The 25,970-nt window shown below is 41.0% G+C and overlaps 1 protein-coding gene across 1 annotated transcript; it reads left to right on the top strand.

Moving 5' to 3' along the window:
- The first annotated feature begins 672 nt into the window (after nt 1-672).
- Nucleotides 673-25,516, top strand: mta3 (metastasis associated 1 family, member 3). Its single transcript, XM_041963000.1, has 19 exons — nt 673-883; nt 2,857-2,924; nt 4,068-4,161; nt 7,582-7,708; nt 7,852-7,915; nt 8,615-8,732; nt 9,063-9,165; nt 9,742-9,841; nt 10,437-10,625; nt 12,167-12,241; nt 13,601-13,659; nt 13,813-13,931; nt 14,828-14,985; nt 16,667-16,889; nt 18,654-18,746; nt 18,926-19,099; nt 19,679-19,710; nt 19,810-19,928; nt 25,330-25,516. Exons 1-19 carry the CDS (start codon nt 856-858, stop codon nt 25,499-25,501), a joined length of 2,115 nt encoding a protein of 704 aa, XP_041818934.1. The 5' UTR covers nt 673-855; the 3' UTR covers nt 25,502-25,516.
- The last annotated feature ends 454 nt before the right edge of the window (nt 25,517-25,970 follow it).

Here is a 25,970-nt window from a genome sequence, read left to right as displayed (position 1 = left end):
ACCCCAGTCAAGGGGGAGCCAATCCCATCAATGATGTCACATGCGCGCGCACGGACACACGCACGGAGAGAGAAAACTCCTACAGAGAAACGCGTAATTTTGCACACTTTTAAGTAGCTGGATACTGTCAGACAAATATATTCATGGGTGTAGGCTATCTTAAAGTTTATTCTCCTCCCCTCAACACACGGAAGCACATTCAAAATCATCAACAAACATGAACAAAATCATTGGGATTTGCGCACAATCCACGCGTTCATTCATAACACTTAAATATCATGTTTTGTAAATTTATTATATTATGATTGTGATGACTTCTCCCAGTGTCCCTGTGGTATTCCCATAATATTAAGGAACCTGGTTGCATGGCTGAATTTCATTTAAAAGTTTAACTGTGTGTGCAGTAACTTGCTGAATATGTATTACAATTATGGTTGCATTTGGAAGAAATTATGCGCACATTGTTTATTTCAAATATTCTACAGTGTGAGTTTTAAAGGTATTGGTGTGTGTGTGTGTGTGTGTGTGTGTGTTTGTGCGTGTGTGCGTGCGCCTGTGTTTGCGCGTGCGCGGGCCACCTCTCTACGTCACCAGTCAGAGCTTTTTCGGGTTGATCCGACTTCTTTTGGCTGCCGTGAGTTCACTGTATTGTAAAGGGAACCGTGAATCCGAGGAGGAGGGGGGGGTTGATTTGGCAAAAAAAAAAAAATCTCCCGATTGGGCACACAGCCGGAGTCTCGACGATCATTATTTATCGCACCTTATATCTTTTAAGAAACCGAGTTTTATTGTTTTTATTAATTTATTCTATTCCTCTTAGTTTATGGTTTACGTTAACACTCCGGGAGGGCAGAAATGGCGGCCAACATGTACCGGGTCGGAGGTATGTATGTCAATGTGGATCTTTTTTATCAAACTGAAGCCCTTCCAGTTTTGCATCCCCTGGGTATTATGGAGCCTTTTTGTGGTTAGTTTGCATCTAATAGTGAGATACGGCTGTGTTACACTAGCAGAGATGCGTTAAGTTGGAGCAGGAAGGTGAGAATTTCTAAATATTTGGGATTCAAAATGGGTCAGGCCTCGCGTCTGTCGTGGCCACAGCAGCTAGCCGCCAGCTTGCTAAATAGCTAGCTTACAATGTAAACATTTTTCAATTGTTGCCACCTTTGTTGGGCTTTGGTTTTCGGATAAATAGACCCGGGATACGGGAGACTGATACACAGTGGGACCTCTCGACTAGACATGTGTTTGAAAGGTTGTTAAAATGTTACCACGGGCAGTCTGAGGCTGCCTTTGTATTTGCCTCTTCTGGCATGCAGCCATTAGTACGAGTCCTTATTTAGCTAACGTTAGCACCAGCAATGGCTTCACTGATTACCATTATTGCAGCCGTGGCGCTCCTTTTACAGTATTTGAGCAATGCATTTAACAGTCTTGCTAACATTAGACACCGAGTATTGCCACATTGTCCACCTACTTTAACCTCAAGCGCAAGTAATTAGCAAATTGGCTTCACTGGCTAGCTAGCTTGTTAGCAGTCCACTGGAATTCACCATCAAATTATAGTCTCGATTCATGGCGTCGTTGCGTCAGGTTGGATTAAACATTGCACCTCTCTTCACACGTACTCGGGCTTCAGATCTACATTACGACCGTGAATAAGCATAAATGACACAGATGCTTCACATGATCCAAACATAAACAATAAGCATCTTTTCTCAGGTGATATTACAGGCAACACTTTATCCGTATCGGTTTCGTTACAGTATATTAGCTTATTGCCCATATAGTCAAATCAGCTGCGGTTCTGCTCCCTAAAAGTACTTTGAGCAAACTCTGTCTCCTAAGAATAATTTAAAACTTGTTGGTGCATTCAAGGTCTTTATGAAATAACACCAAATCTGTTATGAAATGTTGCTTCTTCACACATGTAGTGGCGAGTTCAAGTCTGTGCAACACTGACAACTGAAAGTCAAGGATGTTCATGTGAGGCCTGAAATTTATTCTTTTACAGTAGTATAACCATAGGGATGAATCCAGAGAGAGACAGCAGTAATGTATGCACTGACTGAGGCAAACTGAATGTCACCCGTTGGCATCTGACATATTTACGTCTTCGCTGAGTGACTTGTGTTTTTGGAACTTAGTAATTACAATATTTTAGACGGCTTTTGAAAGCAGCATTTTCTGTGGAGTTGAGTTGAGTCTGGATCAGTGTTTCTGTCTCTTCAGGCTAGGTGAAGTCATGTTTATGCTGAATTTGTTGATGAGCAGTGGAAAATTCTGACTTGCATCGCTGTCCTCAACTCGTATATCTTACAAAGTTATAACGGTATAATATAATAACTGTCTCCCGGGCTATGGCAGTCTTTCAGTATACATATAATTTACTTTGCCTTGTTTGATATCATCTGTGGTGCTTACTCATCACAATTCATGTCTGTTTTTTTTAACCTCATCCTCAAGTGTTGGCTCCACTGTAGGTTTGAACCATTAGTTGCTCAATTTTATAGGCAATAGAAGGAGAACTCGACAGTATGTTACCCAGCCAGATTCCTGTTCCTCAACTTAGTTTTAGTGAGTTGGGAATGTGATGGTGATTTCAATGTACATATATAAATCTGTGTACATTTCCTGGCCAATTATTACTGTCACATCACCACTCATACATATAGTTAACTTAATATCTGTGACATTTTTAATCAAAACTTAACATTATCTGTGTAAAGGTGTAATTTATGGCTGAGCTGCTGTGTTGGATTGCATTCGATTTTTCAGTTTTATCTAATAAAGTGGCCACTTAGTCTCACAGGCTAATACAGCATTACAGTGATCACTGTGTGTTTTCTGTTGTAGATTATGTATTCTTTGAGAACTCCTCCAGCAACCCTTACCTGATCCGCCGGATAGAAGAACTCAACAAGGTAATGTGGTGTTTGAGTGTCATTTTTGTGCGTGTTTATTCCTTTTTATGCCCAAGGGTGAATAGCTAGGATTCCTCTCTTTCTGCCCCTGCCCCCTCTTTGTAGTGCTGTGTGTTTTTGCATTTTGTGGTGGTTGCAATATTACGGAGCATGACAGGTGCTTCATGGTCTCCTAACTGCCATCGATATCACAGGGCACACCTGTCCAAGTGTATGTGTAGGCGGGAAGATTTTTGTAATGAATATTGCAGCTCAGATAGCTTTGGACTTCAGATGTATACCAGCTTTGAAAAGCAATGTGATCTCATGTTTTTCTGCTGATATTTGATCAGTTGAAGACAAGCCTGTTTTAACTTGTTTCCTAGGAGTGTGTCAGTTAAGAACAGACTAAAGCTAACATGGACGTTTGTTTAAATACCAGACAAGCATCTTTAACAGTTGGTTAGAAAACCCTATCCCGTGCTGTGTTTGCGCAAAGATACTGCGATAAATTCATGAAATTATCAGGTGCTGTGGGTGAGAAAATGTCTGATGTGCTCAGTATCCACCTGAAAAAAACATATTGAGGCTGTACATTAGAAAACAGAGACTGGAGACATTGTGATTATCATAAGTGGAAAAAGGGGGTGGACAAAATAACAGGAACTCCTGGCAGCATGATGCAATGTTAAACAGCCGGCCTGCAACAGATGCTGCCCCTCTGTTGAGGCTGAAAGAGAATAGTTGATTAAACTTGATCGACATTTTTTTGTAGTCCTATTGATGGGTATGTTGCATTGTATTGCGATATATGATGAGGCGTTCCTCTTATTTTGTCCATATCTTACCTACGACCTCCTTTGAAAAGCAGCAGAAGTTGGAACTAGTTTTCTCAAACCTCATACCCCCACATCCATCCACTCTCCATCAGTCACAGCATTTAATAGTGGCTGAGTCTTTAAGCCTGTCGACCTAATTATACAGTGAGACAGTCAATCAATCATTTGATCAAAAGCGCTGTTGCTGCCCTGGTCAGCCTGTCATAGCAGCATAGCTTGACGAGCACATAAAGGAGCCAGGTCTCTTGGGAAATTAGAGGTTTGTGCGGGGAGGTGTTGCCATCTCTTTCAGTCAGCCTGGATCCCTGTGCTCTCTCTGTTTCAGACGGCCAGTGGGAATGTGGAGGCCAAGGTGGTTTGTTTCTACAGAAGAAGAGACATCTCCCACAGCCTCATTCAGCTCGCAGACAAACATGCAAGTGAGTAGTAATTCCTGTCACACATTCAGACTCACAACTTTCTGTTTGGGTGTCACCTGTTATTGAAAGTTTAAGTCGCTTTCAAGCAATTCACTGTTGTAATAGATGATACAGTGTCCTCAGGATCTTTATATTAATATAAACTAAACCTAGATGTAGAGTGGAAACGATTAGTTGATTAATTGATTAGCCCGTCAACAGATTAATATTTGGCAACAATTTGGATAATGGACTCTTTCTTTTAAGTCACTTCTCAAGCAAAAATGCACAATTTTCTGACATCCTATAGATCGAGAGAAAACAATCGGCAGGTGTAAAGAATGGACGTTACAGCACCAGTCTGAACTATATGGGTGTCAGGTGCACCCATTCAGTCATTGTCAGTGAGAAAAATGCCATTATGGGCTTTCTGCTGCATGTCAGTCAAGCAGAAATTCCCCGCTGTGTTTCCACTTAGCACGTCCTTTGCACATTGTAACATTTACTGTCATGATGTTATTTTTTTTCCTTGTCGACCACAGCTCCAGATTGCAACCATTTAGCCACATAAATAGGTCCTCCAGTGCTATTATTATCTATATGTCAGATTTATTTCACAATTATTACTGGGAGGGAGAGAAGTGGAGTGCGAATGTGGCTGTATGAGGAGAAAGAAGGAAGGAAGGAAAGAAAGGAAGGTGCTGTTATCACAACAACACCTGTTCTGTGTGGGAAGCCTTCTACCTGTTTCCAGTGATGTTTCACTTTGCCCAGCGGTCAGAATAAAACCAAATTTTGATCACTTTCTGGAAATAAAAAAACTCTCCTCTGCCAAAGCAAACCCACAGCTTTGAGGAGGAGATGAGGGGTCAGCAGCAGGAGACCCAGTGAAATTTTACATGACAGATAGTCAGCACTGACAGGAAAGACAGGATTGTGTTGTGTGGCTGAATACTATTCCCTCTGTGTGGTCAGTGTTTGTGGGAAAACCAGTTTTGCTGATTAGTCTAGACTTGGTAAACATAAAGTGACCTTAAGCTCAAAAACATAAACCATACAGCATGCAGGGACATATGCATTTATCACAGTACAGTGCCAATTCCACAAGCTGTTAAGAGTCAGTCATCTCCCAGCTGGTCAGCAGAAGAGACAGAAACAATAATAAGATTTAACACTGCCTGCCACATTGAAAAATGAAAGAATTCACACAATTTATGGCTCAGATTAGTTCAGGGGGGAAACAAAAGGCTCACAGATATAAAACAGAATGTGCAGAATGAACACCAAACTACTGATAGCTTTGAGCTGCAAAAACAACAATGCGTTGCTCTGAATGTTTACTTCTAAATAAGGGTAAATTTTCAGAAGCGAGTTCATAGCACAAGTAATTCTGGAGCCCTGTTAGCAAAATTTGAATCCATTTTGGCTGTCGTGCTGATTAATGATTACAGCCGAGGGCTGGACAGGAGCTCCGCAGGAGCATCATCAAGCCATGCAGACAGGTTTAGCTTTATTTGCCAATATTTTTAAAGTATCTCCCCAACACAATAGGAGGTGTATAGAATTGTGTTTGTGGCCCTCCAAGCATCCAAAAACTCAACAGAGCCTGGAGCTGCTTGCTCTTTTACCATTCCGACCTCGCAATACTGGAATGCATACATTTACTCATCCGCTAACAAAATCCTGAAAAATGTTCACATTTTACTGTGAAGGTCTATGAATTAGCAACCTCGCTAACCTCAGTGACAAATAAGAGGTAGACTTCCTGTGGTTTGCTGATGGGAAGCTTTCAGTTCGAAACAGCGGCAGAAGAAAAAAGAAGACTTTCAGTTTCCATTAGCTCTCTTTGCACAGCAGTTACAGCTCTGATGCATCAAAGGAGCGCAGATCAGAAAATGGTGAAGCTGCTGGATAAAAGTAAGAACGGCAACATAATGTAGGAGAGGAGCTTCAAAATGGAGAGACTTTGTTACACTAAAATCTGAAAGCTTTTTAAAAATGATGAACTAACCAGAGACATTGCCTAGTAGAGTGGTCTGTCAATGGCTCAGTATACTTCACTGAAGAGCTTGTCAAAGGGTTGTACAATGTCTGAAACCCCCTTCCCTCGCATGTATCCAAAAGTGTTTGTTGTTGCTTCCTTTTGTATGATTCATTGCACTCGCCCCTCGCTGACACAATGTTTTTCTCATTATAGTTTTCGTATGTCACAGAGTTTCACATTGAGTTTGCCTTTTCAGGAAAGCTGTTGTCTTCAGACTTGTGTCTCCGTACTAGTTTTCTTTGAGCATACGTTGAGCATACGTTGGCCCTAAGGGTTTAGCTCTGACAGTTATCCCCTGCTGTGAGGCTGCAGTGGAAATGCACATGGTCACAGCCTGTCACACCGCAGTGCAGCTGAGGGTCGGCTTACGCTGGAGTGGAAGTAGTTCGTGTGACGTGTGCAACCGCGTTGGACACGAATAGCCGTTCTGAGCAGCCACACTGGAAGGCGGCAATCATAGAAGGGGAGGAGATGTGGTTTAAATGTGCGGATAATGGCACACACTTTCAGACAGGCTTCACAGCGTTGCACTCGGCTGTTCACATGAAAAATGAAATAGCTGTGTCAAGAATGGAAAAAATGATCTGAAGAGAGAGAAGTTCATACCTTGGCTCGTTTCTCACCGCCGCACAGCTGGCCAATCACAGTGTGAAGTGGGTGTGAGATTGTCGGTTTTGGAAAGTTACAGAAAGGTGTGTGTGTGCGGGGGGAGTTCTAACGCTACGACCCTCCCACAAGCACTTCTGAAGAACCATACTGGCATCTTAAAGTGTGATTATGTATGTATCAGGACAGTGGAAATGGGGAATCTGGAGCTCTGTAGGATTTTCTATGATGTGAGGCTGTTCTAGTGCCAATACGAGCTCATGAAAACAACTGTCAGTAGTTGCCAAATGCAGATGATATTTATTTATGTAAGTATGCGCCTGCACTGTGTAACTGTGATTCAAAATGTTTACCTGCTGCTTGGCATCATGTGCTGATTCAGCTGCAGCAAGCTAATCCAGTATTTATGGATGGACACTGTCTTCGTAATATTACATTTCCAGTGACAGTCCTGAGCATAACAGCTTGTGTGTCTTTAATGGATGGCAGCAATAGTTTGTGATTGTGAAGCCCTTGAGGGTCATTTTACCAGCTTATTGTTTCATATGTGCAGACAGCGTAGTTATGAAATGCCATTAAGTGGTCTTGTATGAAATCTTAGAGATAAATGGATGAATTAGGCTGAAACCATTTGGGATTTTGATAATCTGTTGGTCTGTGATTTATCTGTCACCATGGTTATGTTCCTTCTGTTTCTTGTCCTATACCTTCCTCTGTGACACACGAATACCATTTTAAACATCATTAATGTGTTTTCTTGAGTAATTTTCTCCTGTGTGTGCCTCCCGCAGAGGAGTTGGAAGAGGAGAAGGAGAGCCCGACAGAGACAGACCTAACAGAAAAACAGAAACACCAGCTTCGCCACAGAGAGCTGTTCCTCTCCCGGCAGTATGAGAGTCTACCTGCAACACACATCAGGTACTGTGCAAAGACTGGCAAGCCTCATCATCTGCAGGCAGTGCCCATGGACAGTCACTCATCCAGCTGTGAACAGAAAAATTGAGCCCTGCTCACTTCCTGTGTCTGTGTTTTACATGGTGCTTGTTCTCTCTCCCTCTTAGGGGGAAGTGCAGTGTCGCATTATTGAATGAGACTGAAGCCGTTCTTTCATACCTTGACAAAGAGGTGAGTCAGAGAAAAAACTCGATTTGTCATCTCTTCCTGGTTTTTGCTTGTGGCAGACTGTGACAGCAGGTCTAGTCATACTTCATATGCTTTTTTCACATGTCAAAAACTGAGAGAAAGGTCTCCGGATGCAACTAACAATTACTTTCATTGTCGATTAATCTGATTGTTCTTTTATTCATTTATCTTTTGATCCACAAAATGTCGGAAAATAGTCCAAACTTTGCAGTAACACTCAAGATGATGGTGCCAGAGTACTCCTTCTTCCACCTCAAGACTAAATCTATTCAGTTTTTCTTTCACATAAGACACATTTTACGTTAAAAAAAAATGACCTAATCAAAACAGTTTAATATTGTTGTGTCAGTTCACTGATATATTGACTGTTTCACCTCAAGAAAAGGCAGAATTTTCATTAGCAGCAGTTATCTTCATTTCCTCCTCAAACGCTACCTTCTTGTTTTTATTTTAGCACATTACTGTTTAGCAGATATTACAGGAGGGTTTTTCTGTTATACAACAGCTGTGGATTACAGGTTTACCAGCAGAATGTCTTGGACATCTTACAGTTTTTTAGTTTTACACTGAGAATACCAGGAAAAATGAAGTTTAAGGTTCAGGTGTATTATAGAGAAGTAACCGTGTTTAACAGTAGAGCCAGCCTTAACATAGGGAGGCTGATTGGTGTGTTTTCTTCAGGATACGTTCTTCTACTCGCTGGTGTACGACCCAACACAGAAGACCCTTTTGGCCGACAAAGGAGAGATCAGAGTGGGACCGCGCTTTCAGGCAGACGTACCTGAAATGCTACAAGAGGGTCAGTACAACCACACGTTTGACCTGCAGGTGTTGTTGTTTACATCTGTGTATGAACTTTTTATCTCTATCTTAAATATCCACACCTCTATCTACCTCTACAGCAGTGAGAGGATTAGCTGATGTTAAAGCATGCGATTGTCACTCCCTGTCTATAGTTTGTCCACGCGTGACACGAACAATGACTTGATGAGTTAATACAGCACTCTCTTGAGTTAATAATCATGATTACAATGTCTTAGAAATAAGACAATTGGTCAGTTTCTTCACCTCCGGGCTGTGTTCAAGCTCCAGTAGTGTGTATAAGATGTTGTCTCTTTGCATCTTGCAGGAGAGGCAGATGACAGGGACCAGTCCAAGTTGGAAGAGAAGCTGTGGGATCCAGAGTGTCCACTCACCAACAAACAGATAGACCAATTCCTAGTGGTGGCACGGTAAGACCTTTGACCTCTGACCTCGACATTATACAGTATAAAGCAGCACATATTCACCATGAACTAGTTGCATGCATATTAGCAGCATGTTGGCTCTTTCTTAGTCTTTATAAAGTACTCATGAATTATTTTTCTGCATGGCCATGGCATGAATAATAATGCAAATATGATTACAAAGGTAATCAATGCACATTGTTGTTTGACGGATAGCTTGAAAATAAAGCTTGTTTTCATGTTTTGTAAATGTGAGTTTATCACAGTTTATTTTCCTATAAAAATGGATGAAAAATTGCATTAAAAATTAATAATAGAAAGATTTGTGTTTAAATCAGTACAGATATTTCAAATGACAAATGATTGTGTTTGATTCATAATTGGCTCATTTTTCACTGTGTTACTGGAAGTCTGTTCTATGTGTGTGGTTATTTTTCTGTAAAAACCAATTAGCAAAAAACAACAAGCCCGACGGACAGATGGATAATAATGCTGTAATGAAGTGGTACATAAATCTTACTGGGTTTTATTTATTTATTTATTTTCTGGTTGTTTATGTGTGTGTGCTTGTGTGTATTTCAGGGCGGTTGGGACCTTTGCTCGAGCGTTGGACTGCAGCAGTTCAGTTAGACAGCCGAGCTTACACATGAGTGCAGCTGCAGCCTCGCGAGATATCACACTGGTTAGCTGAACACACACTCACCCTGCACTACCTGATCGTGACTTAAATCATTTCAATTACAGCTGTGCCAAATAGTTCAAAGCTGTTAGGCTTCATTCATAACGTTCACATTTGAATTCCAAATCAAAGCTCACATGATGCACAGCTTCTTTTTTCTCTTTTTTTCCCTTCATGTCTATGTATTCTGTTTAAATCCAGTATTTCTGCACAGTTGCGGATAAAGATTAAGCAACACTAATATTAGTAGTATTATAATATTAGATATATTCCCGACATGTTTTTATCTGACAAAATATATTCGGCTATAATCCACATTTGTTGTTGCAAACAAAGGGAGACATACATCTATATTAACAGGGCATTCTAGCATTAGTTAGCCTAACGGTGCAGTCACTATTTTTTTTATGGTGCCTGCATGTATTTATGTTGTATATACATGAAAGAAAGTTGACTGACTTGATTCAAACTGAAGATTTCATGAAGATTCATTCAGTAACCTCAACAGAAGCTTTGAGTGTTTAAAAAAAAAAAAAATAGAGAGAGATATTTAGTACAGCCCTGATATTAACACCCTGTGTGTGCCCGTTCCATGCAGTTCCATGCGATGGACACACTTCATCGTCATAACTACGACCTGTCCAGTGCGCTGAGTGTACTGGTCCCAGCGGGCGGCCCGGTGCTCTGCAGGGATGAGATGGAGGAGTGGAGCGCCTCGGAAGCTGCCATGTTCGAAGAGGCTCTAGAGAAATACGGCAAAGACTTCAACGACATCCGACAAGACTTTGTAAGTTTGTGCTCGTAGCTGTTCTCACACTCTGGCTTGTGCAACGTCATGTCAGTCAGGATTAGTGGGATGTCATCTGCAACAGCACGCTGCCTTAGGTGGTTTAAATAAATGATGCTTGATACAAAATTCTGTTTTTAAAGTTTTGTTTAATTTTTGTCATTTTAAGTTTTTTGCATTTGGGGTTCAGGTGTGTTTTTAATTATATATTGTTCATTATTGTCAGCTGTGATTCTACCCGCAAATCTGCAGGATGCAGAGCAATTTAAAGGGAGCTCAGTTAGCCTTAAATGTGGCTAATTTATTTTCCTGAACTCCAAAACCCAATGTCAAAATTATAAGGTTTGAAAAACGTTCTGCATTTCTCAACTCCAGTTTGCTCTCATCCGAGAAATTCAAGATCTTAATGTAATATAACTTTCTTATTGAGGTAGAAAATAATGATGCTCCCCTCTGTTGCGTGTTGTTGAAGCAGAAACTGATCACCCTTTGTAGGCCTGAAATGTGGCTCTTCAGAGTTGGTTGTTTCACTCTGAAAGGTGGAGTGATTCGTTCTTGACAAAGATTGTTGATGTCGCCAACTCTCCTTGTCCTTCCTGCAATTACATGACGTTAGCATGCCTGATTCATCGGCCCACTTGTTCCCCCCCGTCTCCCCTCTGCTTCCCTTTGTCGTGTGCATGCAAACAAAATGAACAGCAAGCAGACCATGAGGAGAACACCAACAGTCTTTCAGTTCCAGAGTGACTTAGCCCATCTTTAATGGAGAACTGCAGCTGTTTCAGGTTGAATTCATATGTTAAAATATGCCCCAGTAGTGACGAGGCTTCATATTGGGGAATAATGTTATTAAAACATTCTCAGATCTCTCCTCCAGCATAATTTACTTCCCAGCTGTCTGTCTGTTCATGCACGTCAGTTTAAAAACAACTCTGCTTGTGTGTGTAGAATTATTTTTTGTGTCCTTTTTTGAAGCTTATTTAGCATACTGATGGATGGTGGAGAAGTTTAATTACGCTGCAGGCATCATTTGAGACGTTTCTATAGCTGTTTTGATACTTCCTCCTCCTCGATGAAAGCGTGTCACTATGGGAATCCTTTGTAAGCTGCATGAATTCAACTTGACCACACACACTGTTCTGCGAAGGGCAGAATTACCAATTTTAACAGCTGTCTTTCAAGCCTGCAGGGAATGACTCTTTCATTCTGTTGAACTTCCATTCCCACCATCCCATCTACCTCTCCTGTACAATAAAGGCAGGATATGGGTGTATGCAGTGGCACCAGGTGCTCATGAATACTTATTAAACATGTGAATCACTGTGTGTGTCTGCGTGAGAGTGTGTGTGTTTTCGTCTGGGACTCAGAACCAAGCAAAGCTGGTAGCTATCAGCTTCTTTGGTCACGATGCCTCTCGCTCATGAATATACATGAAGGCTGTCGCACCCAGATGGCCAGAACATGAGATATTAATATCATTAATTTGCTCTGCCTCTCTCTCCCCTACCCTACACGCTTCTTCATTCTTTCCTCTTGTGAAGCTGCCATGGAAGTCTCTGACTAGTATCATAGAGTACTACTACATGTGGAAGACCACAGACAGATATGTGCAACAGGTGAGACTAATTCAGTATTTTCAAAACAACAGAAATGTTTGGTGTTTTTTTTTTTTTTGTGGATGTATTGATTTTTGCACTACTGCTGGAACAGGCTGAAAGGTGCATCATGATAACAAAGTTTTTGTTCACATTCAGTGTTTCATACTGTGTGCAGCCATAAAGCCTACATTTGCATTTATATGAGAACAAACAAAACAAAACCTCCACATTTCTAAGTTTGTAATATATATATGTTTTACCTCATTAACGTCATTGATTTTTGTAAATATCTGCTTATTCTCAATTTGATGCCAGCAACGTGTTTCAATAAGTTGGCACAGGAGCAACAAAAGTCTGGGAAAGTTGTGGAACGCTCCAAAAACACCTGTTTTGAGCGTTTCGCGGGTAAACAGGTTGATTGGTAACAGGTGATAGTATCATGATTGGGTATGAAGGGAGCATCCTAGAAAGGCTCAGTTGTTCACAAGCAAGGCTGGAGCGAGGTTCGACACTTTGTGAACACATGATTGTATAAAGAGGATTAATGCATTGGCTCAGGAACACTTTGTCATTGCAACTTGGTACTCTGGTGATTTAGTATTGCACTTTCATCAATTTTGAGGGCTCTTCAGAGACGGGTTCAAAAAATCAATGTAGCAGAAGCTGAGAATTCTTGAGTTTTAGTCTGTAATATGATTCAGACTTAAAAAAAGTTTGGATGCTGTAATTCCCACAATGCCACTCAATCACAGGTTTCAGTTGAACTTCCCTGCATTTTAAATGCCCTCGTTTCTGAAATCCCATGCATGTCTCTGTTTGTAATGCAGCTTTTCTGTTAAAAGTGTGTCATTTGACATGATCGGGTTAAGAAGGCTTCCACCCTTCAGAGCCAGAGACAACGTTATACAGGAGGACAGACTAAGTACTGAGTACTCGCCATGACAGATAAACTGACCTTTTAATGTTTTGTAAAATTGGTGGAGAGACTGTTTAATGAGACGGTTAACTGAATCGTGAATTTAGGATGCAGGAAAAGCTTTGAACGTTGTCAAATGCACACTCCTTTTAGAGAAGAGTTCACTCTGGATAAGAGAATCAGACAAATATACAGTGTAACATGAATGGCCACCCTTTTCACAGTGAAGGGCTTTTCAACTGTACTGTGAGTGGAAGGTGTAAGGAAGATGAGAAACACCACAATTGAAATGCATTGACACATTCAGTGATTATCTTTGTAATCCTGCAGTCCTATTTTCAGGCTGCCTATCAGTTAATTTTGAAAGGTGTCAAACTGTCTTAGAGGATTTTTTTATTGAAGACAACTGTGGCTTTCTTTTGTTATTAATGAAAATCAATCCACTGTGTCTCTCTGAGCAGAAGAGACTGAAGGCAGCAGAGGCAGAGAGCAAACTGAAGCAGGTTTATATCCCCACATAGTAAGTCCCTCCATTACTGCACCTGTGGCTGCAAGATGATCATTGTTTTATGCATAATTGATATGTTTTGATTGAAGGCACTGCACAAGGCAGCTGCAGTCAGTCTTAAATCTCTCTCAAAAGTTGAATCTCTTCTTTTCATCTCTCTGACAGTAACAAGCCCAACCCCAACCAGATTTCAATGACCAATGGCAAGATGGCGACAGTGAATGGAGCAGGCCCAGGGGCCTACCATGCAGCAGGCGGGGGCAGAGCCTGCGAGAGCTGCTATAGTGAGTTTGTGTGTGTGGTGTGTCTGTGTTTGTGTGTGTGTGTTTAAGCAACGCAGGTGTGAAATTGAATCACAGGTGCAGTGGACAAGGGTCAATTAGAAATTAACGAGAAACAAATGCAGCGTTAGCCAGCCAAAGGATCCTTTTTCTCTATGGAGCTCTTCTGACTCTGGAAGACATGCTTTTGTTAATTTTCACCATCGCTGCTTATTTGTCTTGACAGCTTCTACTAATCCAGTGATCAATATCTCCTTTGGCTCAGTTTCAACTTTGAAGCTACTATGCTACTGAGGCTAACAGTTGTATTGTATTGGTTTGCTGGCTCGCGCTCACTAGCCTAATTCAAAACAGCCGGAAGATAAAGGTCCTTCACAATAAAAGCCTTACAACTGGCAGAAAGCTTTTATTATGAAGCAGTGACAGGAAGTCTTATGTCTGTATTAGTAGAAACTGAACAATTAAATCTGTGAGTGGGGTAAATGACAAACATAAAATTTGTCAGAATGTATGACAGCTAGTCACAGATTTTTACTGTCAAGCATAATTTGATAAAATTTTTGCTCAAAAAAGGTGCTGAAATGTGGAATAAGTATTTTGCAGAATAAATAAAATCCAAACTAGACCCAAACTTACTGTATTCTCACATTTTCTGTTATCCTTCCCACAAATACAATTGTGCAGAGAGAGTTTCTACAGTTGTTTAAGTCATTAAAATATAGATTTCATCAGTCAATAGCAGGCATGTAGTGAGACTTGGTCTGATGTATGGACATTGATTAAATCATTGAGGGAGAGACTCGAGACAGTGGAAGAGAGGTCAATTTGCTAAGTGTCTTTGGACCAGTTTTCTCCAGCGATGCTTCTAACCGTCATTAATGCATTTTGTACATTAACAGCCATGCAGTCAGCCCAGTGGTACTCATGGGGGCCTCCAAACATGCAGTGCCGCCTGTGCGTTTCCTGCTGGATGTACTGGAAGAAGTACGGAGGCCTGAAGATGCCAAGCAGAGCGGAGGGCCCAGAGGAGAGGACCTCCCCCAGTCCAGCAAGCAATGTAAGCTCAGTCAGAATATGTTTTAAGTCACCTAACCTCATGGTCCTGAAGGATTACAGAAAAAAACAAGTTCCTAAACATGGTGATCCACAAAACTGCAGCTCTGTAGTACAAGTGCTCCTCTGAGCCATCAATTATTCAGTGAGCTCAAAACGTCTCATACTGTATCTCGCATATTCGTTAGTAATAGATTCACACGGCTGGATTTTTTTATCATGTGGGGAAAAATGGCCAGTTAAGAGACTGTTTCTCCATGTCTACAGCTGGCAGTGGGATGCAAAGTTTACCCTTTATTTAATTGTAACTGGCATTAAAAGCTGCCACACTGTAGTTTACCCTTTTTAATGCTAATCTAAATCATATTTTTAAGGAAATTCTACAAATAAATAAGCCTCTTGTACATGAGGAGATTTTAATATTATAGCAGCAGAAGAACTTGTAATTAATAATTTAAATAAGGGCTCTTTAATTGAAGTATCACAGTAAAATGTTAGCCAGCCTGCGTGCACAGCTCTAGAGCCATGGACGTGCACAGCAGCCACTATTAATGTTATTAACCACACCTTTGCTTTTCCTGCTATGAAAAAGGTCTCATCGAGCCAATTTAATCCCTTCCACAATGTACTACACTCAACTGCCTGTTATATAATACAACGACACTGCAGTAAATCCTACTTCCATTAGGGTTATAATGTTCATTTAATTTAAACTGCTTGAAAAAAAGGTGCTGATTGAACTTCATGTACATTTTGTAGGCTGTAGTTGACATAAACATGGTGGACAGAGTAGTCATCGATACAGTTCAACAACACCACAAGTTGTTTCAACAAAAACATAACATATAACCTTCATGAGGGTGAGATTTATTGGTGGGCTGTTGTATTTGTCTGTATTGGCTTTAGCTAGTTGTGCCTAATAAACTGGTAATGGAGAATATTTTGCATGCATGTTGTTGTTGTGCATGTGGATTTTGTATTTGAAGCTAAAATGTGATGTTGATGTAAACAGATTTTATGTAGGAACATTTGAGAACCTGTTATTTTGAAAAAGACTGACGTGTTTTTTCGCTTTCCGACGAGTCTTCAGTGTTAGCGTACTTTCAAATTTAAAATACATTGTGATGTAGAGATTAATGGAAAAGAAAATAGCTTGAAAGTGGAATGAGAAGTGGACAAACGTCAGTTTTTAAGAGTTATAGGCTCCTGAAAACTTTGTTTCAAAGCAATCCAAGTTAAAAATTGGCCAAAAACATCATTTGGTGTTATTTATGAAGAGTTTTAACACTTAGCTAATCTGTTTTATTAGGACTGTGTGGGTGTGGTTTGATCAGATTTGACTTTCAGCGGCATGGCAGCACAAACAAACAACCTGACACTCAGGTTGATTCAAATGTTGCTAAATCCTGATTGGTCCACAGAAGTACATGACATCACCTTTTTACAATCGAGTCCCGCCCACTTCAAGAACAGCATAGACAAAAACTCAAATGTAGAAATCTCACATACAAATTAACCAAAACTGCTCCGACTTTGGCAGAAAATGGTCTGTTCTTGTAAGACTGTATGTTTGATATAGAGAAATAGGTTTTCAGAGCCTTTTAAAGCAGTTTTCAGAACAAATAAAATGTTTTTTTTAATCTGCTGTTATCACTGGCTTGTTCTCTGTCCTCCTTCGTTCCCAGGAGCCTCGCTCACGGAGTCACGGTCCTCGCCAGGCCAACCACATGGTGCCGATGCGAAACAGTGGCAGCCCCAAGTCCTCCATGAAGACCAAGCAGGCTTTCCTGCTGCAGGCCACCCGGCTCACCAAGCTGGCCCGGCACATGTGCCGTGACATCATCAGGCTGCGCCGTGCTGCGCGCCGGCCCTTTGTCCCCATTAACTGTGGGGCCATAAAGGCAGAGTGTAAGAGCTCTTTCAATTCCTCCTAACTTCTGCCACATGGACACACACACCTGCAGAGAAAACACAACATGCAGACACGCACCAACACACACACACACACATTCACCACCCTTCCTCACCCTGACTGCCCCACCATCAGCCCCCATCTCTGCCCCGCGTCTGTCTCTCTTTCTGTTTTTATTATTATTGTTATTATTATTTTGGTTTTTGTATTCTCCCACCCCCTGTTTCCAATAAAGACTGCCTGTCCTCATAACTATGAGTTTTGATCATCTTTTCATTCGTGTTTTTATTTTTATTTTTTTTTTATTCTTTTATCTGTTATGGTTCTGTGAACTGAAAGCCATTGTTGAAATTCCACACAAACAGATTTATTGGTTACGCAGGGCGATACTACACGAGCACGCGGGCGCACACACACAACTGATTTTGCTCCTGTCATTAACAAGTAGACTGTAAAAGGATCCAGTAGATTCATATTCTAGTCTGAGCCGTATATTTGCTGAAGTTAGATGTAGAGAAAATGTATTTTACTAAGAGAAGCTCTATTTTGCACAGCGCCCCCGGCACAGGCGTGCCCACTCTGTGCTGTCACGCCATAGATGTTTGTTGTAAACACTGATCGTCGCCTTCAGTGTGCTTGCCATCACCGTTTTTTCCACATTTTTGTTCCTTTTTGCGCGCACATTTTCATGCTGTTAATCATGTGTGTTCTTGTGAGTGTGTTAGACAATATGAATTGTGTTTTGGTTGCTAATGAGCTTTAGACTGATTTGGACTGATGAAACTTGAAAGAAGGGAGGCTGAAGCTAAGTAAGGACCTTATTTGTCTGGTACAAAGAATAACTAGCTGCTCTTGACTGCTTTGCTGCTGGCTGCATCTCCCACTGTAGATCAGGCTTACCCATAAGGAGTCATCAGCTGGACCATGTCCTGTTGGATGGTCCCCCTCCTGTGTTCAGATCATGCAATATTCATATGAATCCATCATGTTACCTCTTATAAATCCTGTGGACAGGATTTGCCATTCAGAGCCATTCCTCCCCTCCACTTTGCCTCCTCGTCCTTCATTTTCTAACCGCTGTTGCAATATTCTCATCTTCTACCTCTTTTTTGCTCTTTTCTTTCATCACTGTGTGAGTGTGAGAGTAGACCTCAAATAAAGTCACACCTGAAAGCATCTCTTCCGAGTCCTTGTGCTTCATGTGTCCCGTGTTATCTGTCCATCAACTCCACCACACTGAGAGGAACCATAAAGGCACGCCCCTCCACCCCCACCCCCCCAGCATGGACTCCACCTTCAGTGCCTGCTGTCATAATACCTTCATATATCGATGTATGTGTGTTTACGGTGTTATTTTTGTTTGTGTGTGCATGTAAGCATGTACTTACATCTCTGTATGTGCATGTGGAAGAGATTGTTCTTTAGTGGACATGCGATCCCTGAAAGTAAGTCACTGCATTAACACCTCAGAGCTCACTCCTGCATCCTATGTTGAAGATTCACATTCATTTTAAACATAAAAATAGATTTTCATTTACAAAAGACATCTTTGTTCAAATCACAAACGGGTTATATTTTACCGACAGAACTGATTTTGCACATAATGTACTGACTTGTTTTTTACTTGCATGATTCAGCAGAAATGTTAAGCAGTATTTAGTATTCTTGGTCAGTGTCTCAGCAGATAAAGGAAGATCATGCAGCCTGAGAGATACTGCACTGGATTGTAAAATGTGTGTGTGTGTGTGTGTTTGGTTTAGACATGTTAAGGGTGTCCGAAGGGCAGGGAACTCGCCTCCCCAAAACCAGAGCCGCCCAAAGGAGCACTCTGACCAGTGTTCTGCAGTTTCTAGGTAAATCAGCACATAATATACAGTTATAAAATATATATAAATATAAATGTTACCTTAATCAAACTCAAATTGCTCCATTGTACTGAATAACAGCATCAAATCTAAGGAATGTGGGTAGAGATGATTCAGATGGTCTATAGGAGCCAGTTGATGCAGCTCCAGTGTGGTGTCTCTTCCAGAGTCCCGTCCAGCAGCCCACGCCCCTCGCTCCCACCGCACCCCGGGCCTGCAGACGCCTCCCCCACGGCGCCTCCTCTCCTCTCTCCCACACGGCCCCCATGGCATGCTGGGAAAACGCAGCTACCATCACCACAGCAGGGCTGAGCCAGACAGGCGCTCAGGTACACACACAGGCACGCATTTCTTTTTAAAAATAGCTGAGCTAATTCCACAAAACGTATTATTACTTGTTTTTTCAATAAGACTGTTACTGCTTAACTTAACCATGCCTAGAAGCAGAAAGTCATTAGATGTATTACATCTGTTCAACCCCACCCCCCCACCAAAAAAAAACTGGAAAATGTGTCCCATCTTGCTTCTAAATAAGTTACTTCTGATGTGAATGAACCTTGGGGACCAAACAGTGTTGATATCTATTGTTCTTGTCATCCTTTTCTTGATAAAATCAAATTAGTGGAAATACACCCGGAGTTGATAACCTTTTCTGCCATTTCTTATCTAAACTAGCTCGTTGGAGAGAATGACAACTAATTCTAATGAAAACGAATCAGCAGATGGGGGTCATTTGGATAATTTGGATGATTCAACTTCAGTCTGACACTTTGTTTTTTATTGGTAACTTCACTATTTTTACTGAAATTGAAACACAGTCATTTGTTGCACCACTTGTAACTAGGAAAAGTCATAAACTAATCAATACTAATCACAAGTGACAGATTCCCTTATGTACACTTTGCATCTTCTCTTTGCAGAGAACCCAGGTATAACAGGTGGACCCCTCCTGGTAGGTGACTTATACTCATTTTTTTCCTTTTTTAAGAAATCCTGTACTACTGTGTCAATGCTTATTGTCCTAAGATTATATCCAATTGTCTTTTTGCAGCATAATGGCCGCAACAGCAGCAGTGGAAACACCCGGGGCGGAGTGATGATCCGCAAGAGACGCCCCAACTGGATCGATGCCCCTGATGACAGCTTCTTCCTTGTCACCCGGGAGACCAGGTAAGCAAAGGTGACCCTTTTCTGACCTCTGATTGGCTGACCGTGTGTGTGTGTGTGTGGATGTGTGTTACATTGTGGGGACATCTGTTTAAGTAGTCACACTGCGGGGACATTCCTTATTGGGACAAAAGGCAAGCCCCCATAACATAAATCATTAAATTGTGAAGACTTGGGTTATGGTTAGGGTTAGAGTAAGTCTCGAGGAAATTAATGTAAGTTAATTTAATGTCCCCAAAAGTGTGTGTGTGTGAATGTGAACCTGTATTATTCACATTGTGGGGACATAAATCTGTTTTCAGTCACATTGCAGGGACTCGCTTTCCTTATGGGGACAAAACGCAAGTCCCTGTAATGTAAATCATAAATCTTTATAGTGAAGATTTTGTGAAGGGTTAAAGTTAGGATTGGGTTAATGTTAAGGTTAGGGTTAGGCAAGTAGTGGTTGTGCTTTTGGATGGATTGCCATAAAATCTTGTATTGTGATTTATGGTTCCCATTGATGGATGAAGCCTAAATAATTTTGCTGATATTTTTGTCTAGCGTTAGCATGAGGTTGACATTTTGGGTTTTAGTGAAATGTCTCTACTATTACTGGATAGCCATGTAATTTGATACAGACATTCATGTTCCCCTCAGGATGACAAGTAACTTTGCAGGGAAAAAAACCTGCTACATTTTAATTGGTTAAATAAATTATGACTGAATACCCACAAAACAAATATCTTTCCCGTCGGTCTCAGCTGGTACTTTCTGTTTAGCAAATGTTAGCATGCTGACACGATAAATAAAAATGATGATGAAATCAATAAACAATATACAGTACCTACTTAATGTCAACATGTTAACATTGTCACTGAGTGTGCTAGCATTTAGCTTAATGCACTGCACTGTCAAAGTATACCCTGACAGAGCTGCTAGCATAGCTTTAGTCTTGTTAAATGTGGCATTTGTAGGGATATTATATTCTTCTCAGGATTTGAACTGAATCAAATGAAACTGTGGGCAGAAATGTACCACTTGATGATGCACTCAGTTGATGCTGAAGTAAAATTGATTAGCTCCTCCACAAACAATTCTTCACAAAGAGCTCAGCATCCTCCACTATTCTGCTTCCCACTGACTGATATAGGTTGATATGAATTTTTATTTTTTCTCTCCTTGTAAACAAATAACTTGCCTGAGACTGCTCTACAGGTATGACATTTTAAAGTGAAAGAATGCTTTCTAAAAAACTACTGATCTAAATGTCTCAAGAACCCCAAACAGCAGATTACATGGTCTGTGTCTCTTTGCAAACACTGACAATCAGTCCACAATTTGTTATAGACATGACTGAATATCCTGTTGAATAAACATGCATTTATGTTTTGCACCAAAAAAAAAAGCAATTTCTTTCAATTTTTCTCACACACACACAGACTCATCCTCTCTCACACACTCATATGCACATAATGAGTCAATGTTTGCCTGTCTGTATGTGAGAGAGAAAGATGTTCTTCCATTAAGTCTGTGTCTAAATGAGCCATGGCACCCAGCCCTCACAGCCGCCCTCCGACCGTCAGGGCTAAAATTAGAGCAGCTAACTCGTGCAGATGGGCCAACGAGGAGCCAGGCACCGCTGGGGCTTGGGTGGAAATATCATTACCACATTAACCATGGATGCACTCGTATGGATCACTCACTTAGCGCCAGGATCACTATGGCTGTGTGTTTGTGTTTGAGAGAGATAGCACGGTTCTGAATACTGTACCCTTTGTTATATTATACTGCCACTGGCTCTCCTTGTAGACACAATTAATACTTTTCTGAATAAAAGACTTTAATAGATCTGCTCTGAAAGGCTGCTGCTAATGAGAAATGATCAGAAGTTTCATTTTTTCCCCCTTCTCCGTCTCTTTATCCCACTCTTTCTCTCTCTCAGTGTGATGAAGAACGCAGTGCGGCACAAAGCAGAGAAAAGGATTGAGAGATCACTCCCACTTATTCAAGGAGGCAAGAGAGACAAATAGAGACAGACAGAAATGGCAAATTAACACATTACTCAGCATAGGTTACGCAGGGCATTGCAGAGTGTCATTAACCTGATGATGAAGCTGATGAAAAGTCAGGGATCAACAAATTATCATGATACTGTCGTAATTCTGTGGGGGGAAATGAATCTGTACATAATTTTATAGCAATCCGTCAAATAGCTGTTGAGACCTTTCGCTCTGAACCAAAAATATCAGCTGACTGATGGCACTACATGAAAAGTCATCACATGAACTAAGTTAAGAGTAAAAATATTTGTTTTGAAAGATATCCGTATACATATGGGCAAGGCCTATGATTTATCCTCTGGGAACCATGAAACGATCGTAAAAAATCGTGCACCAATCAAGCTATTTGATGCTGAGATATTTTACTGGGAAATATACAACTTTGACCCGTTGCTGACACAAGAGGCAAAGGTCTTAGGGCTTCATCCTCGGAAAAACATGAATATTTGGAGAGAATGTCATGGCTATCCTTCCAATAGTTGGTGCGATATTTCAGTCTGAACCAAAGTTTTGGACTGACCAACCGACCAAACTTACCATCTGTAGACCTGCACAGCTAACGTGGTAAAGAAACAGTTCCCAAAATTATATAACAAAACATATAGGATAATAATCATAATCATAGTCATAATAAACCTAATTTGTATAGCACCTTTCATACAGGAATTGTAGCTCAAAGTGCTTTACAACAAAAACAGGAATAAAAAATTATGTAAAATAAGATGGCGAATAAAACATATTGATAACGATGGTAAAAATAAGATAATAAGGACAAACATAAAAATAAAGACAATGTATAACATGAGGTGGAAAATAAAACTACGGATTGATATGATAAAATACATCTCAGACATTTTCATTTAAAGAACTGTTACAAGCCACTAAAGATTAAACTATTCACCTGTTTCATGCATAAGATGAGAAAGAAGTAAATAAGTAAAAATGTTTTTTCTTCTTTCTTACCTCATTAATCATCTCACAACCTCTCAGATTTATGTTGTGACGCTCTGGAGTGGGCACCGAAATAAACTATATATACTAAATAATCTGTATATACAGTAGAACTGTCATATATAATAATATTTCAGTCACAGCAGACATTTTTCTGCAGGACTAGTTCTTTTGGAACTTATAGTACATTTTGATGATAATACTGCACCTTTAGTGAAGTAGGATTTTCAATGCAGGCTGTTTACTTGTAATGAAGTATTTTTGCAATGGAGTATTGTTGCTTTTACTAAAAAGTTGGATTTGGACAGATAAATAACAGGACAAAGTGAAATATTATGAAACAGAAGTGAACAGAAATGTAAATGAGACAGGTTGGCATGTTTAAGCGTGATTTAAATGTTTGCTCTCCCCCTCCCGACGGCCAGCTGAGCAGACAAACAGCAGAGCTTTAGATAATGTGCCACCAGAGCTGAATCTGTTCTGTTCGTCTCCAGTTTATATTCTGCTCAAACTCTCATGCTGTGTAACAAGTAATCTCAAGACTCATTGTACTTGAAAGACGTGTGTGCAGATGCTCGACCGGCGCATGCACTTTCAGACACATCTACTGTACTCGGATGTGCGGGCACATTATGTACACAGTCATCATGAGTGCTCTATCGCTCATTTTATCAACAGCAGGGATGCGGAGGGAATGGATGTGCTTTCCGATTCACGATACAAGAAAAACATCCTCAGTGCTGCTGAGAGATCAGCGACAGAAAATGAGCCCATGTTAAAAGGGCTTTGCTGTAAATTAAATTTCGTAGTGTTTTTCTTGACGGCCTAAAGGGAACCATGAGCTATCACCCAGACGTTGTGGTTATGCATCTCGCCTTTGTCTCTGAATGAATTCCATTAGTGCTGTGTCCACCATTTGTGAGTGTGCCCCATGATCTTGGCTTTAGTGCATTTGGTTGCTGTGGGCTGTTAAGAGACTTCCTGTCAAAGCACAAAGCCCACTGCAGTCTGCAAATTACCACTGAGCTCCTTTATCAGGCTGACAATCCTGCAGAGATACCACTCTCGTACCTCACAACAGATATTAATAACTCTATTACTCTTGCTCAATAAAATTTGCACTCTGCTTTAGTGAATCCTCCTGAAATGAGAACAAGTGGTTGTTTCTAATTACTTTCAGCAGCATGGAACCACAAGTTTTTGCCCTTAAGCTGAACTTTTCTGCTCGCATTAAATATCTCTCCCTCTTATGACTTGGATGTGTCTGTTATTGCTGGTGAGGCTTTACACCTGACGTAAAGCTGCTGCTTGTTCGGTGTGCTGAACACAGAACACAGAAACCTTTTCCGCAGTCATAGATCGGTGACATAGCTAAAAACAGAATTATTTTTACAACTGAACGATCAAGTGATCTCCTAAACCCATTAGCGTGCATCATTGTCAAACTGCCAGTACATTAACAGTATACATGACAAATATGCTGTCTCATAACAGCCCAAAGACAGTTTCATCATTGTTTCAATGTGTTGGCACCATTTTTACTGCAGGCTGCTGTGACCACATTGCAGTATGTGCAATAACTGAGGAGCCCATAGGTGACTGCAATAACACATCCAATGAAGAAAGAAACTGTCAATACAGCTATAGTCATGTCTCTCTTGTGGGACTCGTCAAAAACTTTAAATACAGGCTAGCTGTTTCCAGTCTTTGTGCTAAGCTAAGTTAGCTGGCTGCATCAGATTTACCATGCAGACATGAAAGTGGTGTCAATCATCTCATCTAGCTGTCATCAATAAAGTGAACAAGAGTAATTCTGCAAATGTTAAACTTTTCCTTGAAAGCACTTAAAACAGCTAGTAGTCATTTTTATTTTGCTCTAATTAATATTTTATATTAACAATAGACCAAATTACTATGTGAAACGTGGTCACCTGTTCAACTCATTATGGTTTTATTGTTTGCAAACTTTCCATCAGTTTTTTTTTCCTTAATAAATCCACTGTGCACCACCTGCTCTGCACCAAACAACTGACAGACAACGTTAGCAAGTAGCTAGTGGACACAGACGAGTGTTTAACTGCTAAAGAGACAGATATTTTTCTCAGGAGATGGTGGAGACCAAAAAAGAGCTTAAATGGTGTGCATATTGGACTTCAATCCATCAGGTGGCAACAAACATGCATCCAAAGAAATGCTAATACTTATCATCCACACTGTCTTAAAGGTGCATCCTTGACCTTGGAAACGGTAACTGGGCAGACTGGTGAGATTATTTTGTCTCCTACTGACTGTTATTAATACTAACTGCTGCTTCCAAGGTCAAGACTGATTTTTGAGTTTTCACTGATATTATTTTTGCATCTGTGTATCTTCTGCTGCACTTATGTCCTGTCTTATCTCCACCCCTGCAGGAGGGCCAGACGGCTGCTGTCCCGCTCCCAGCTGAGACACGCTTGCCGGCAGCCCTGCGAGCAGATCACCTTGCGCAGGGTCTCCCAGGGCCCGCCGCAGGGGCTCGTCCTCGCCCCTCCGCACCCACACCCCAGCCTGAGGATGCGAGGCCCCATCGTCATTCACGACTGATTGGACCCCCCTGACCTCCACACCCCTCCTGCATCTACACTAACAAATTCTCACCTCCCATTCTCTCATGAAATCCTCGAACCCTCCTTTGCTTTTAGTCCTTAAAATACGGTTATAACCCTTGACAACAAGCTAACTGTTTGGCAACAGAGATGCGATGCAATAGAAACATACACCTGAACCCGACTGCGAGTGCTGCCGGTCTTTAATCCCGTGGGAATGTGTTTGTATGTGTACATACTGTATTTGGGTGGATGTAAGTGCGGCAGAGTGTGTATGTGTGCGTGCGCGAGATCATGCCGACAACACATGAGAGAACGAGGGTTTTTATGGATGGACATAACAGCGGAACTTTGTGTGACCTTTGTGTTGATGGTGAATTGTTGTGAAGTTTTAGTATAAAGTTATTTTGGGAAGGGGCTTGGGTGGGGGCATGGGGGTAGAGGGGATGGGGGGGTGGGATTGCATT

Source organism: Chelmon rostratus, chromosome 21 (genome assembly GCF_017976325.1).
Source record: "Chelmon rostratus isolate fCheRos1 chromosome 21, fCheRos1.pri, whole genome shotgun sequence".
NCBI lineage: Eukaryota > Metazoa > Chordata > Actinopteri > Chaetodontiformes > Chaetodontidae > Chelmon > Chelmon rostratus.
This window is presented reverse-complemented; position numbering and strand designations above follow the sequence as displayed.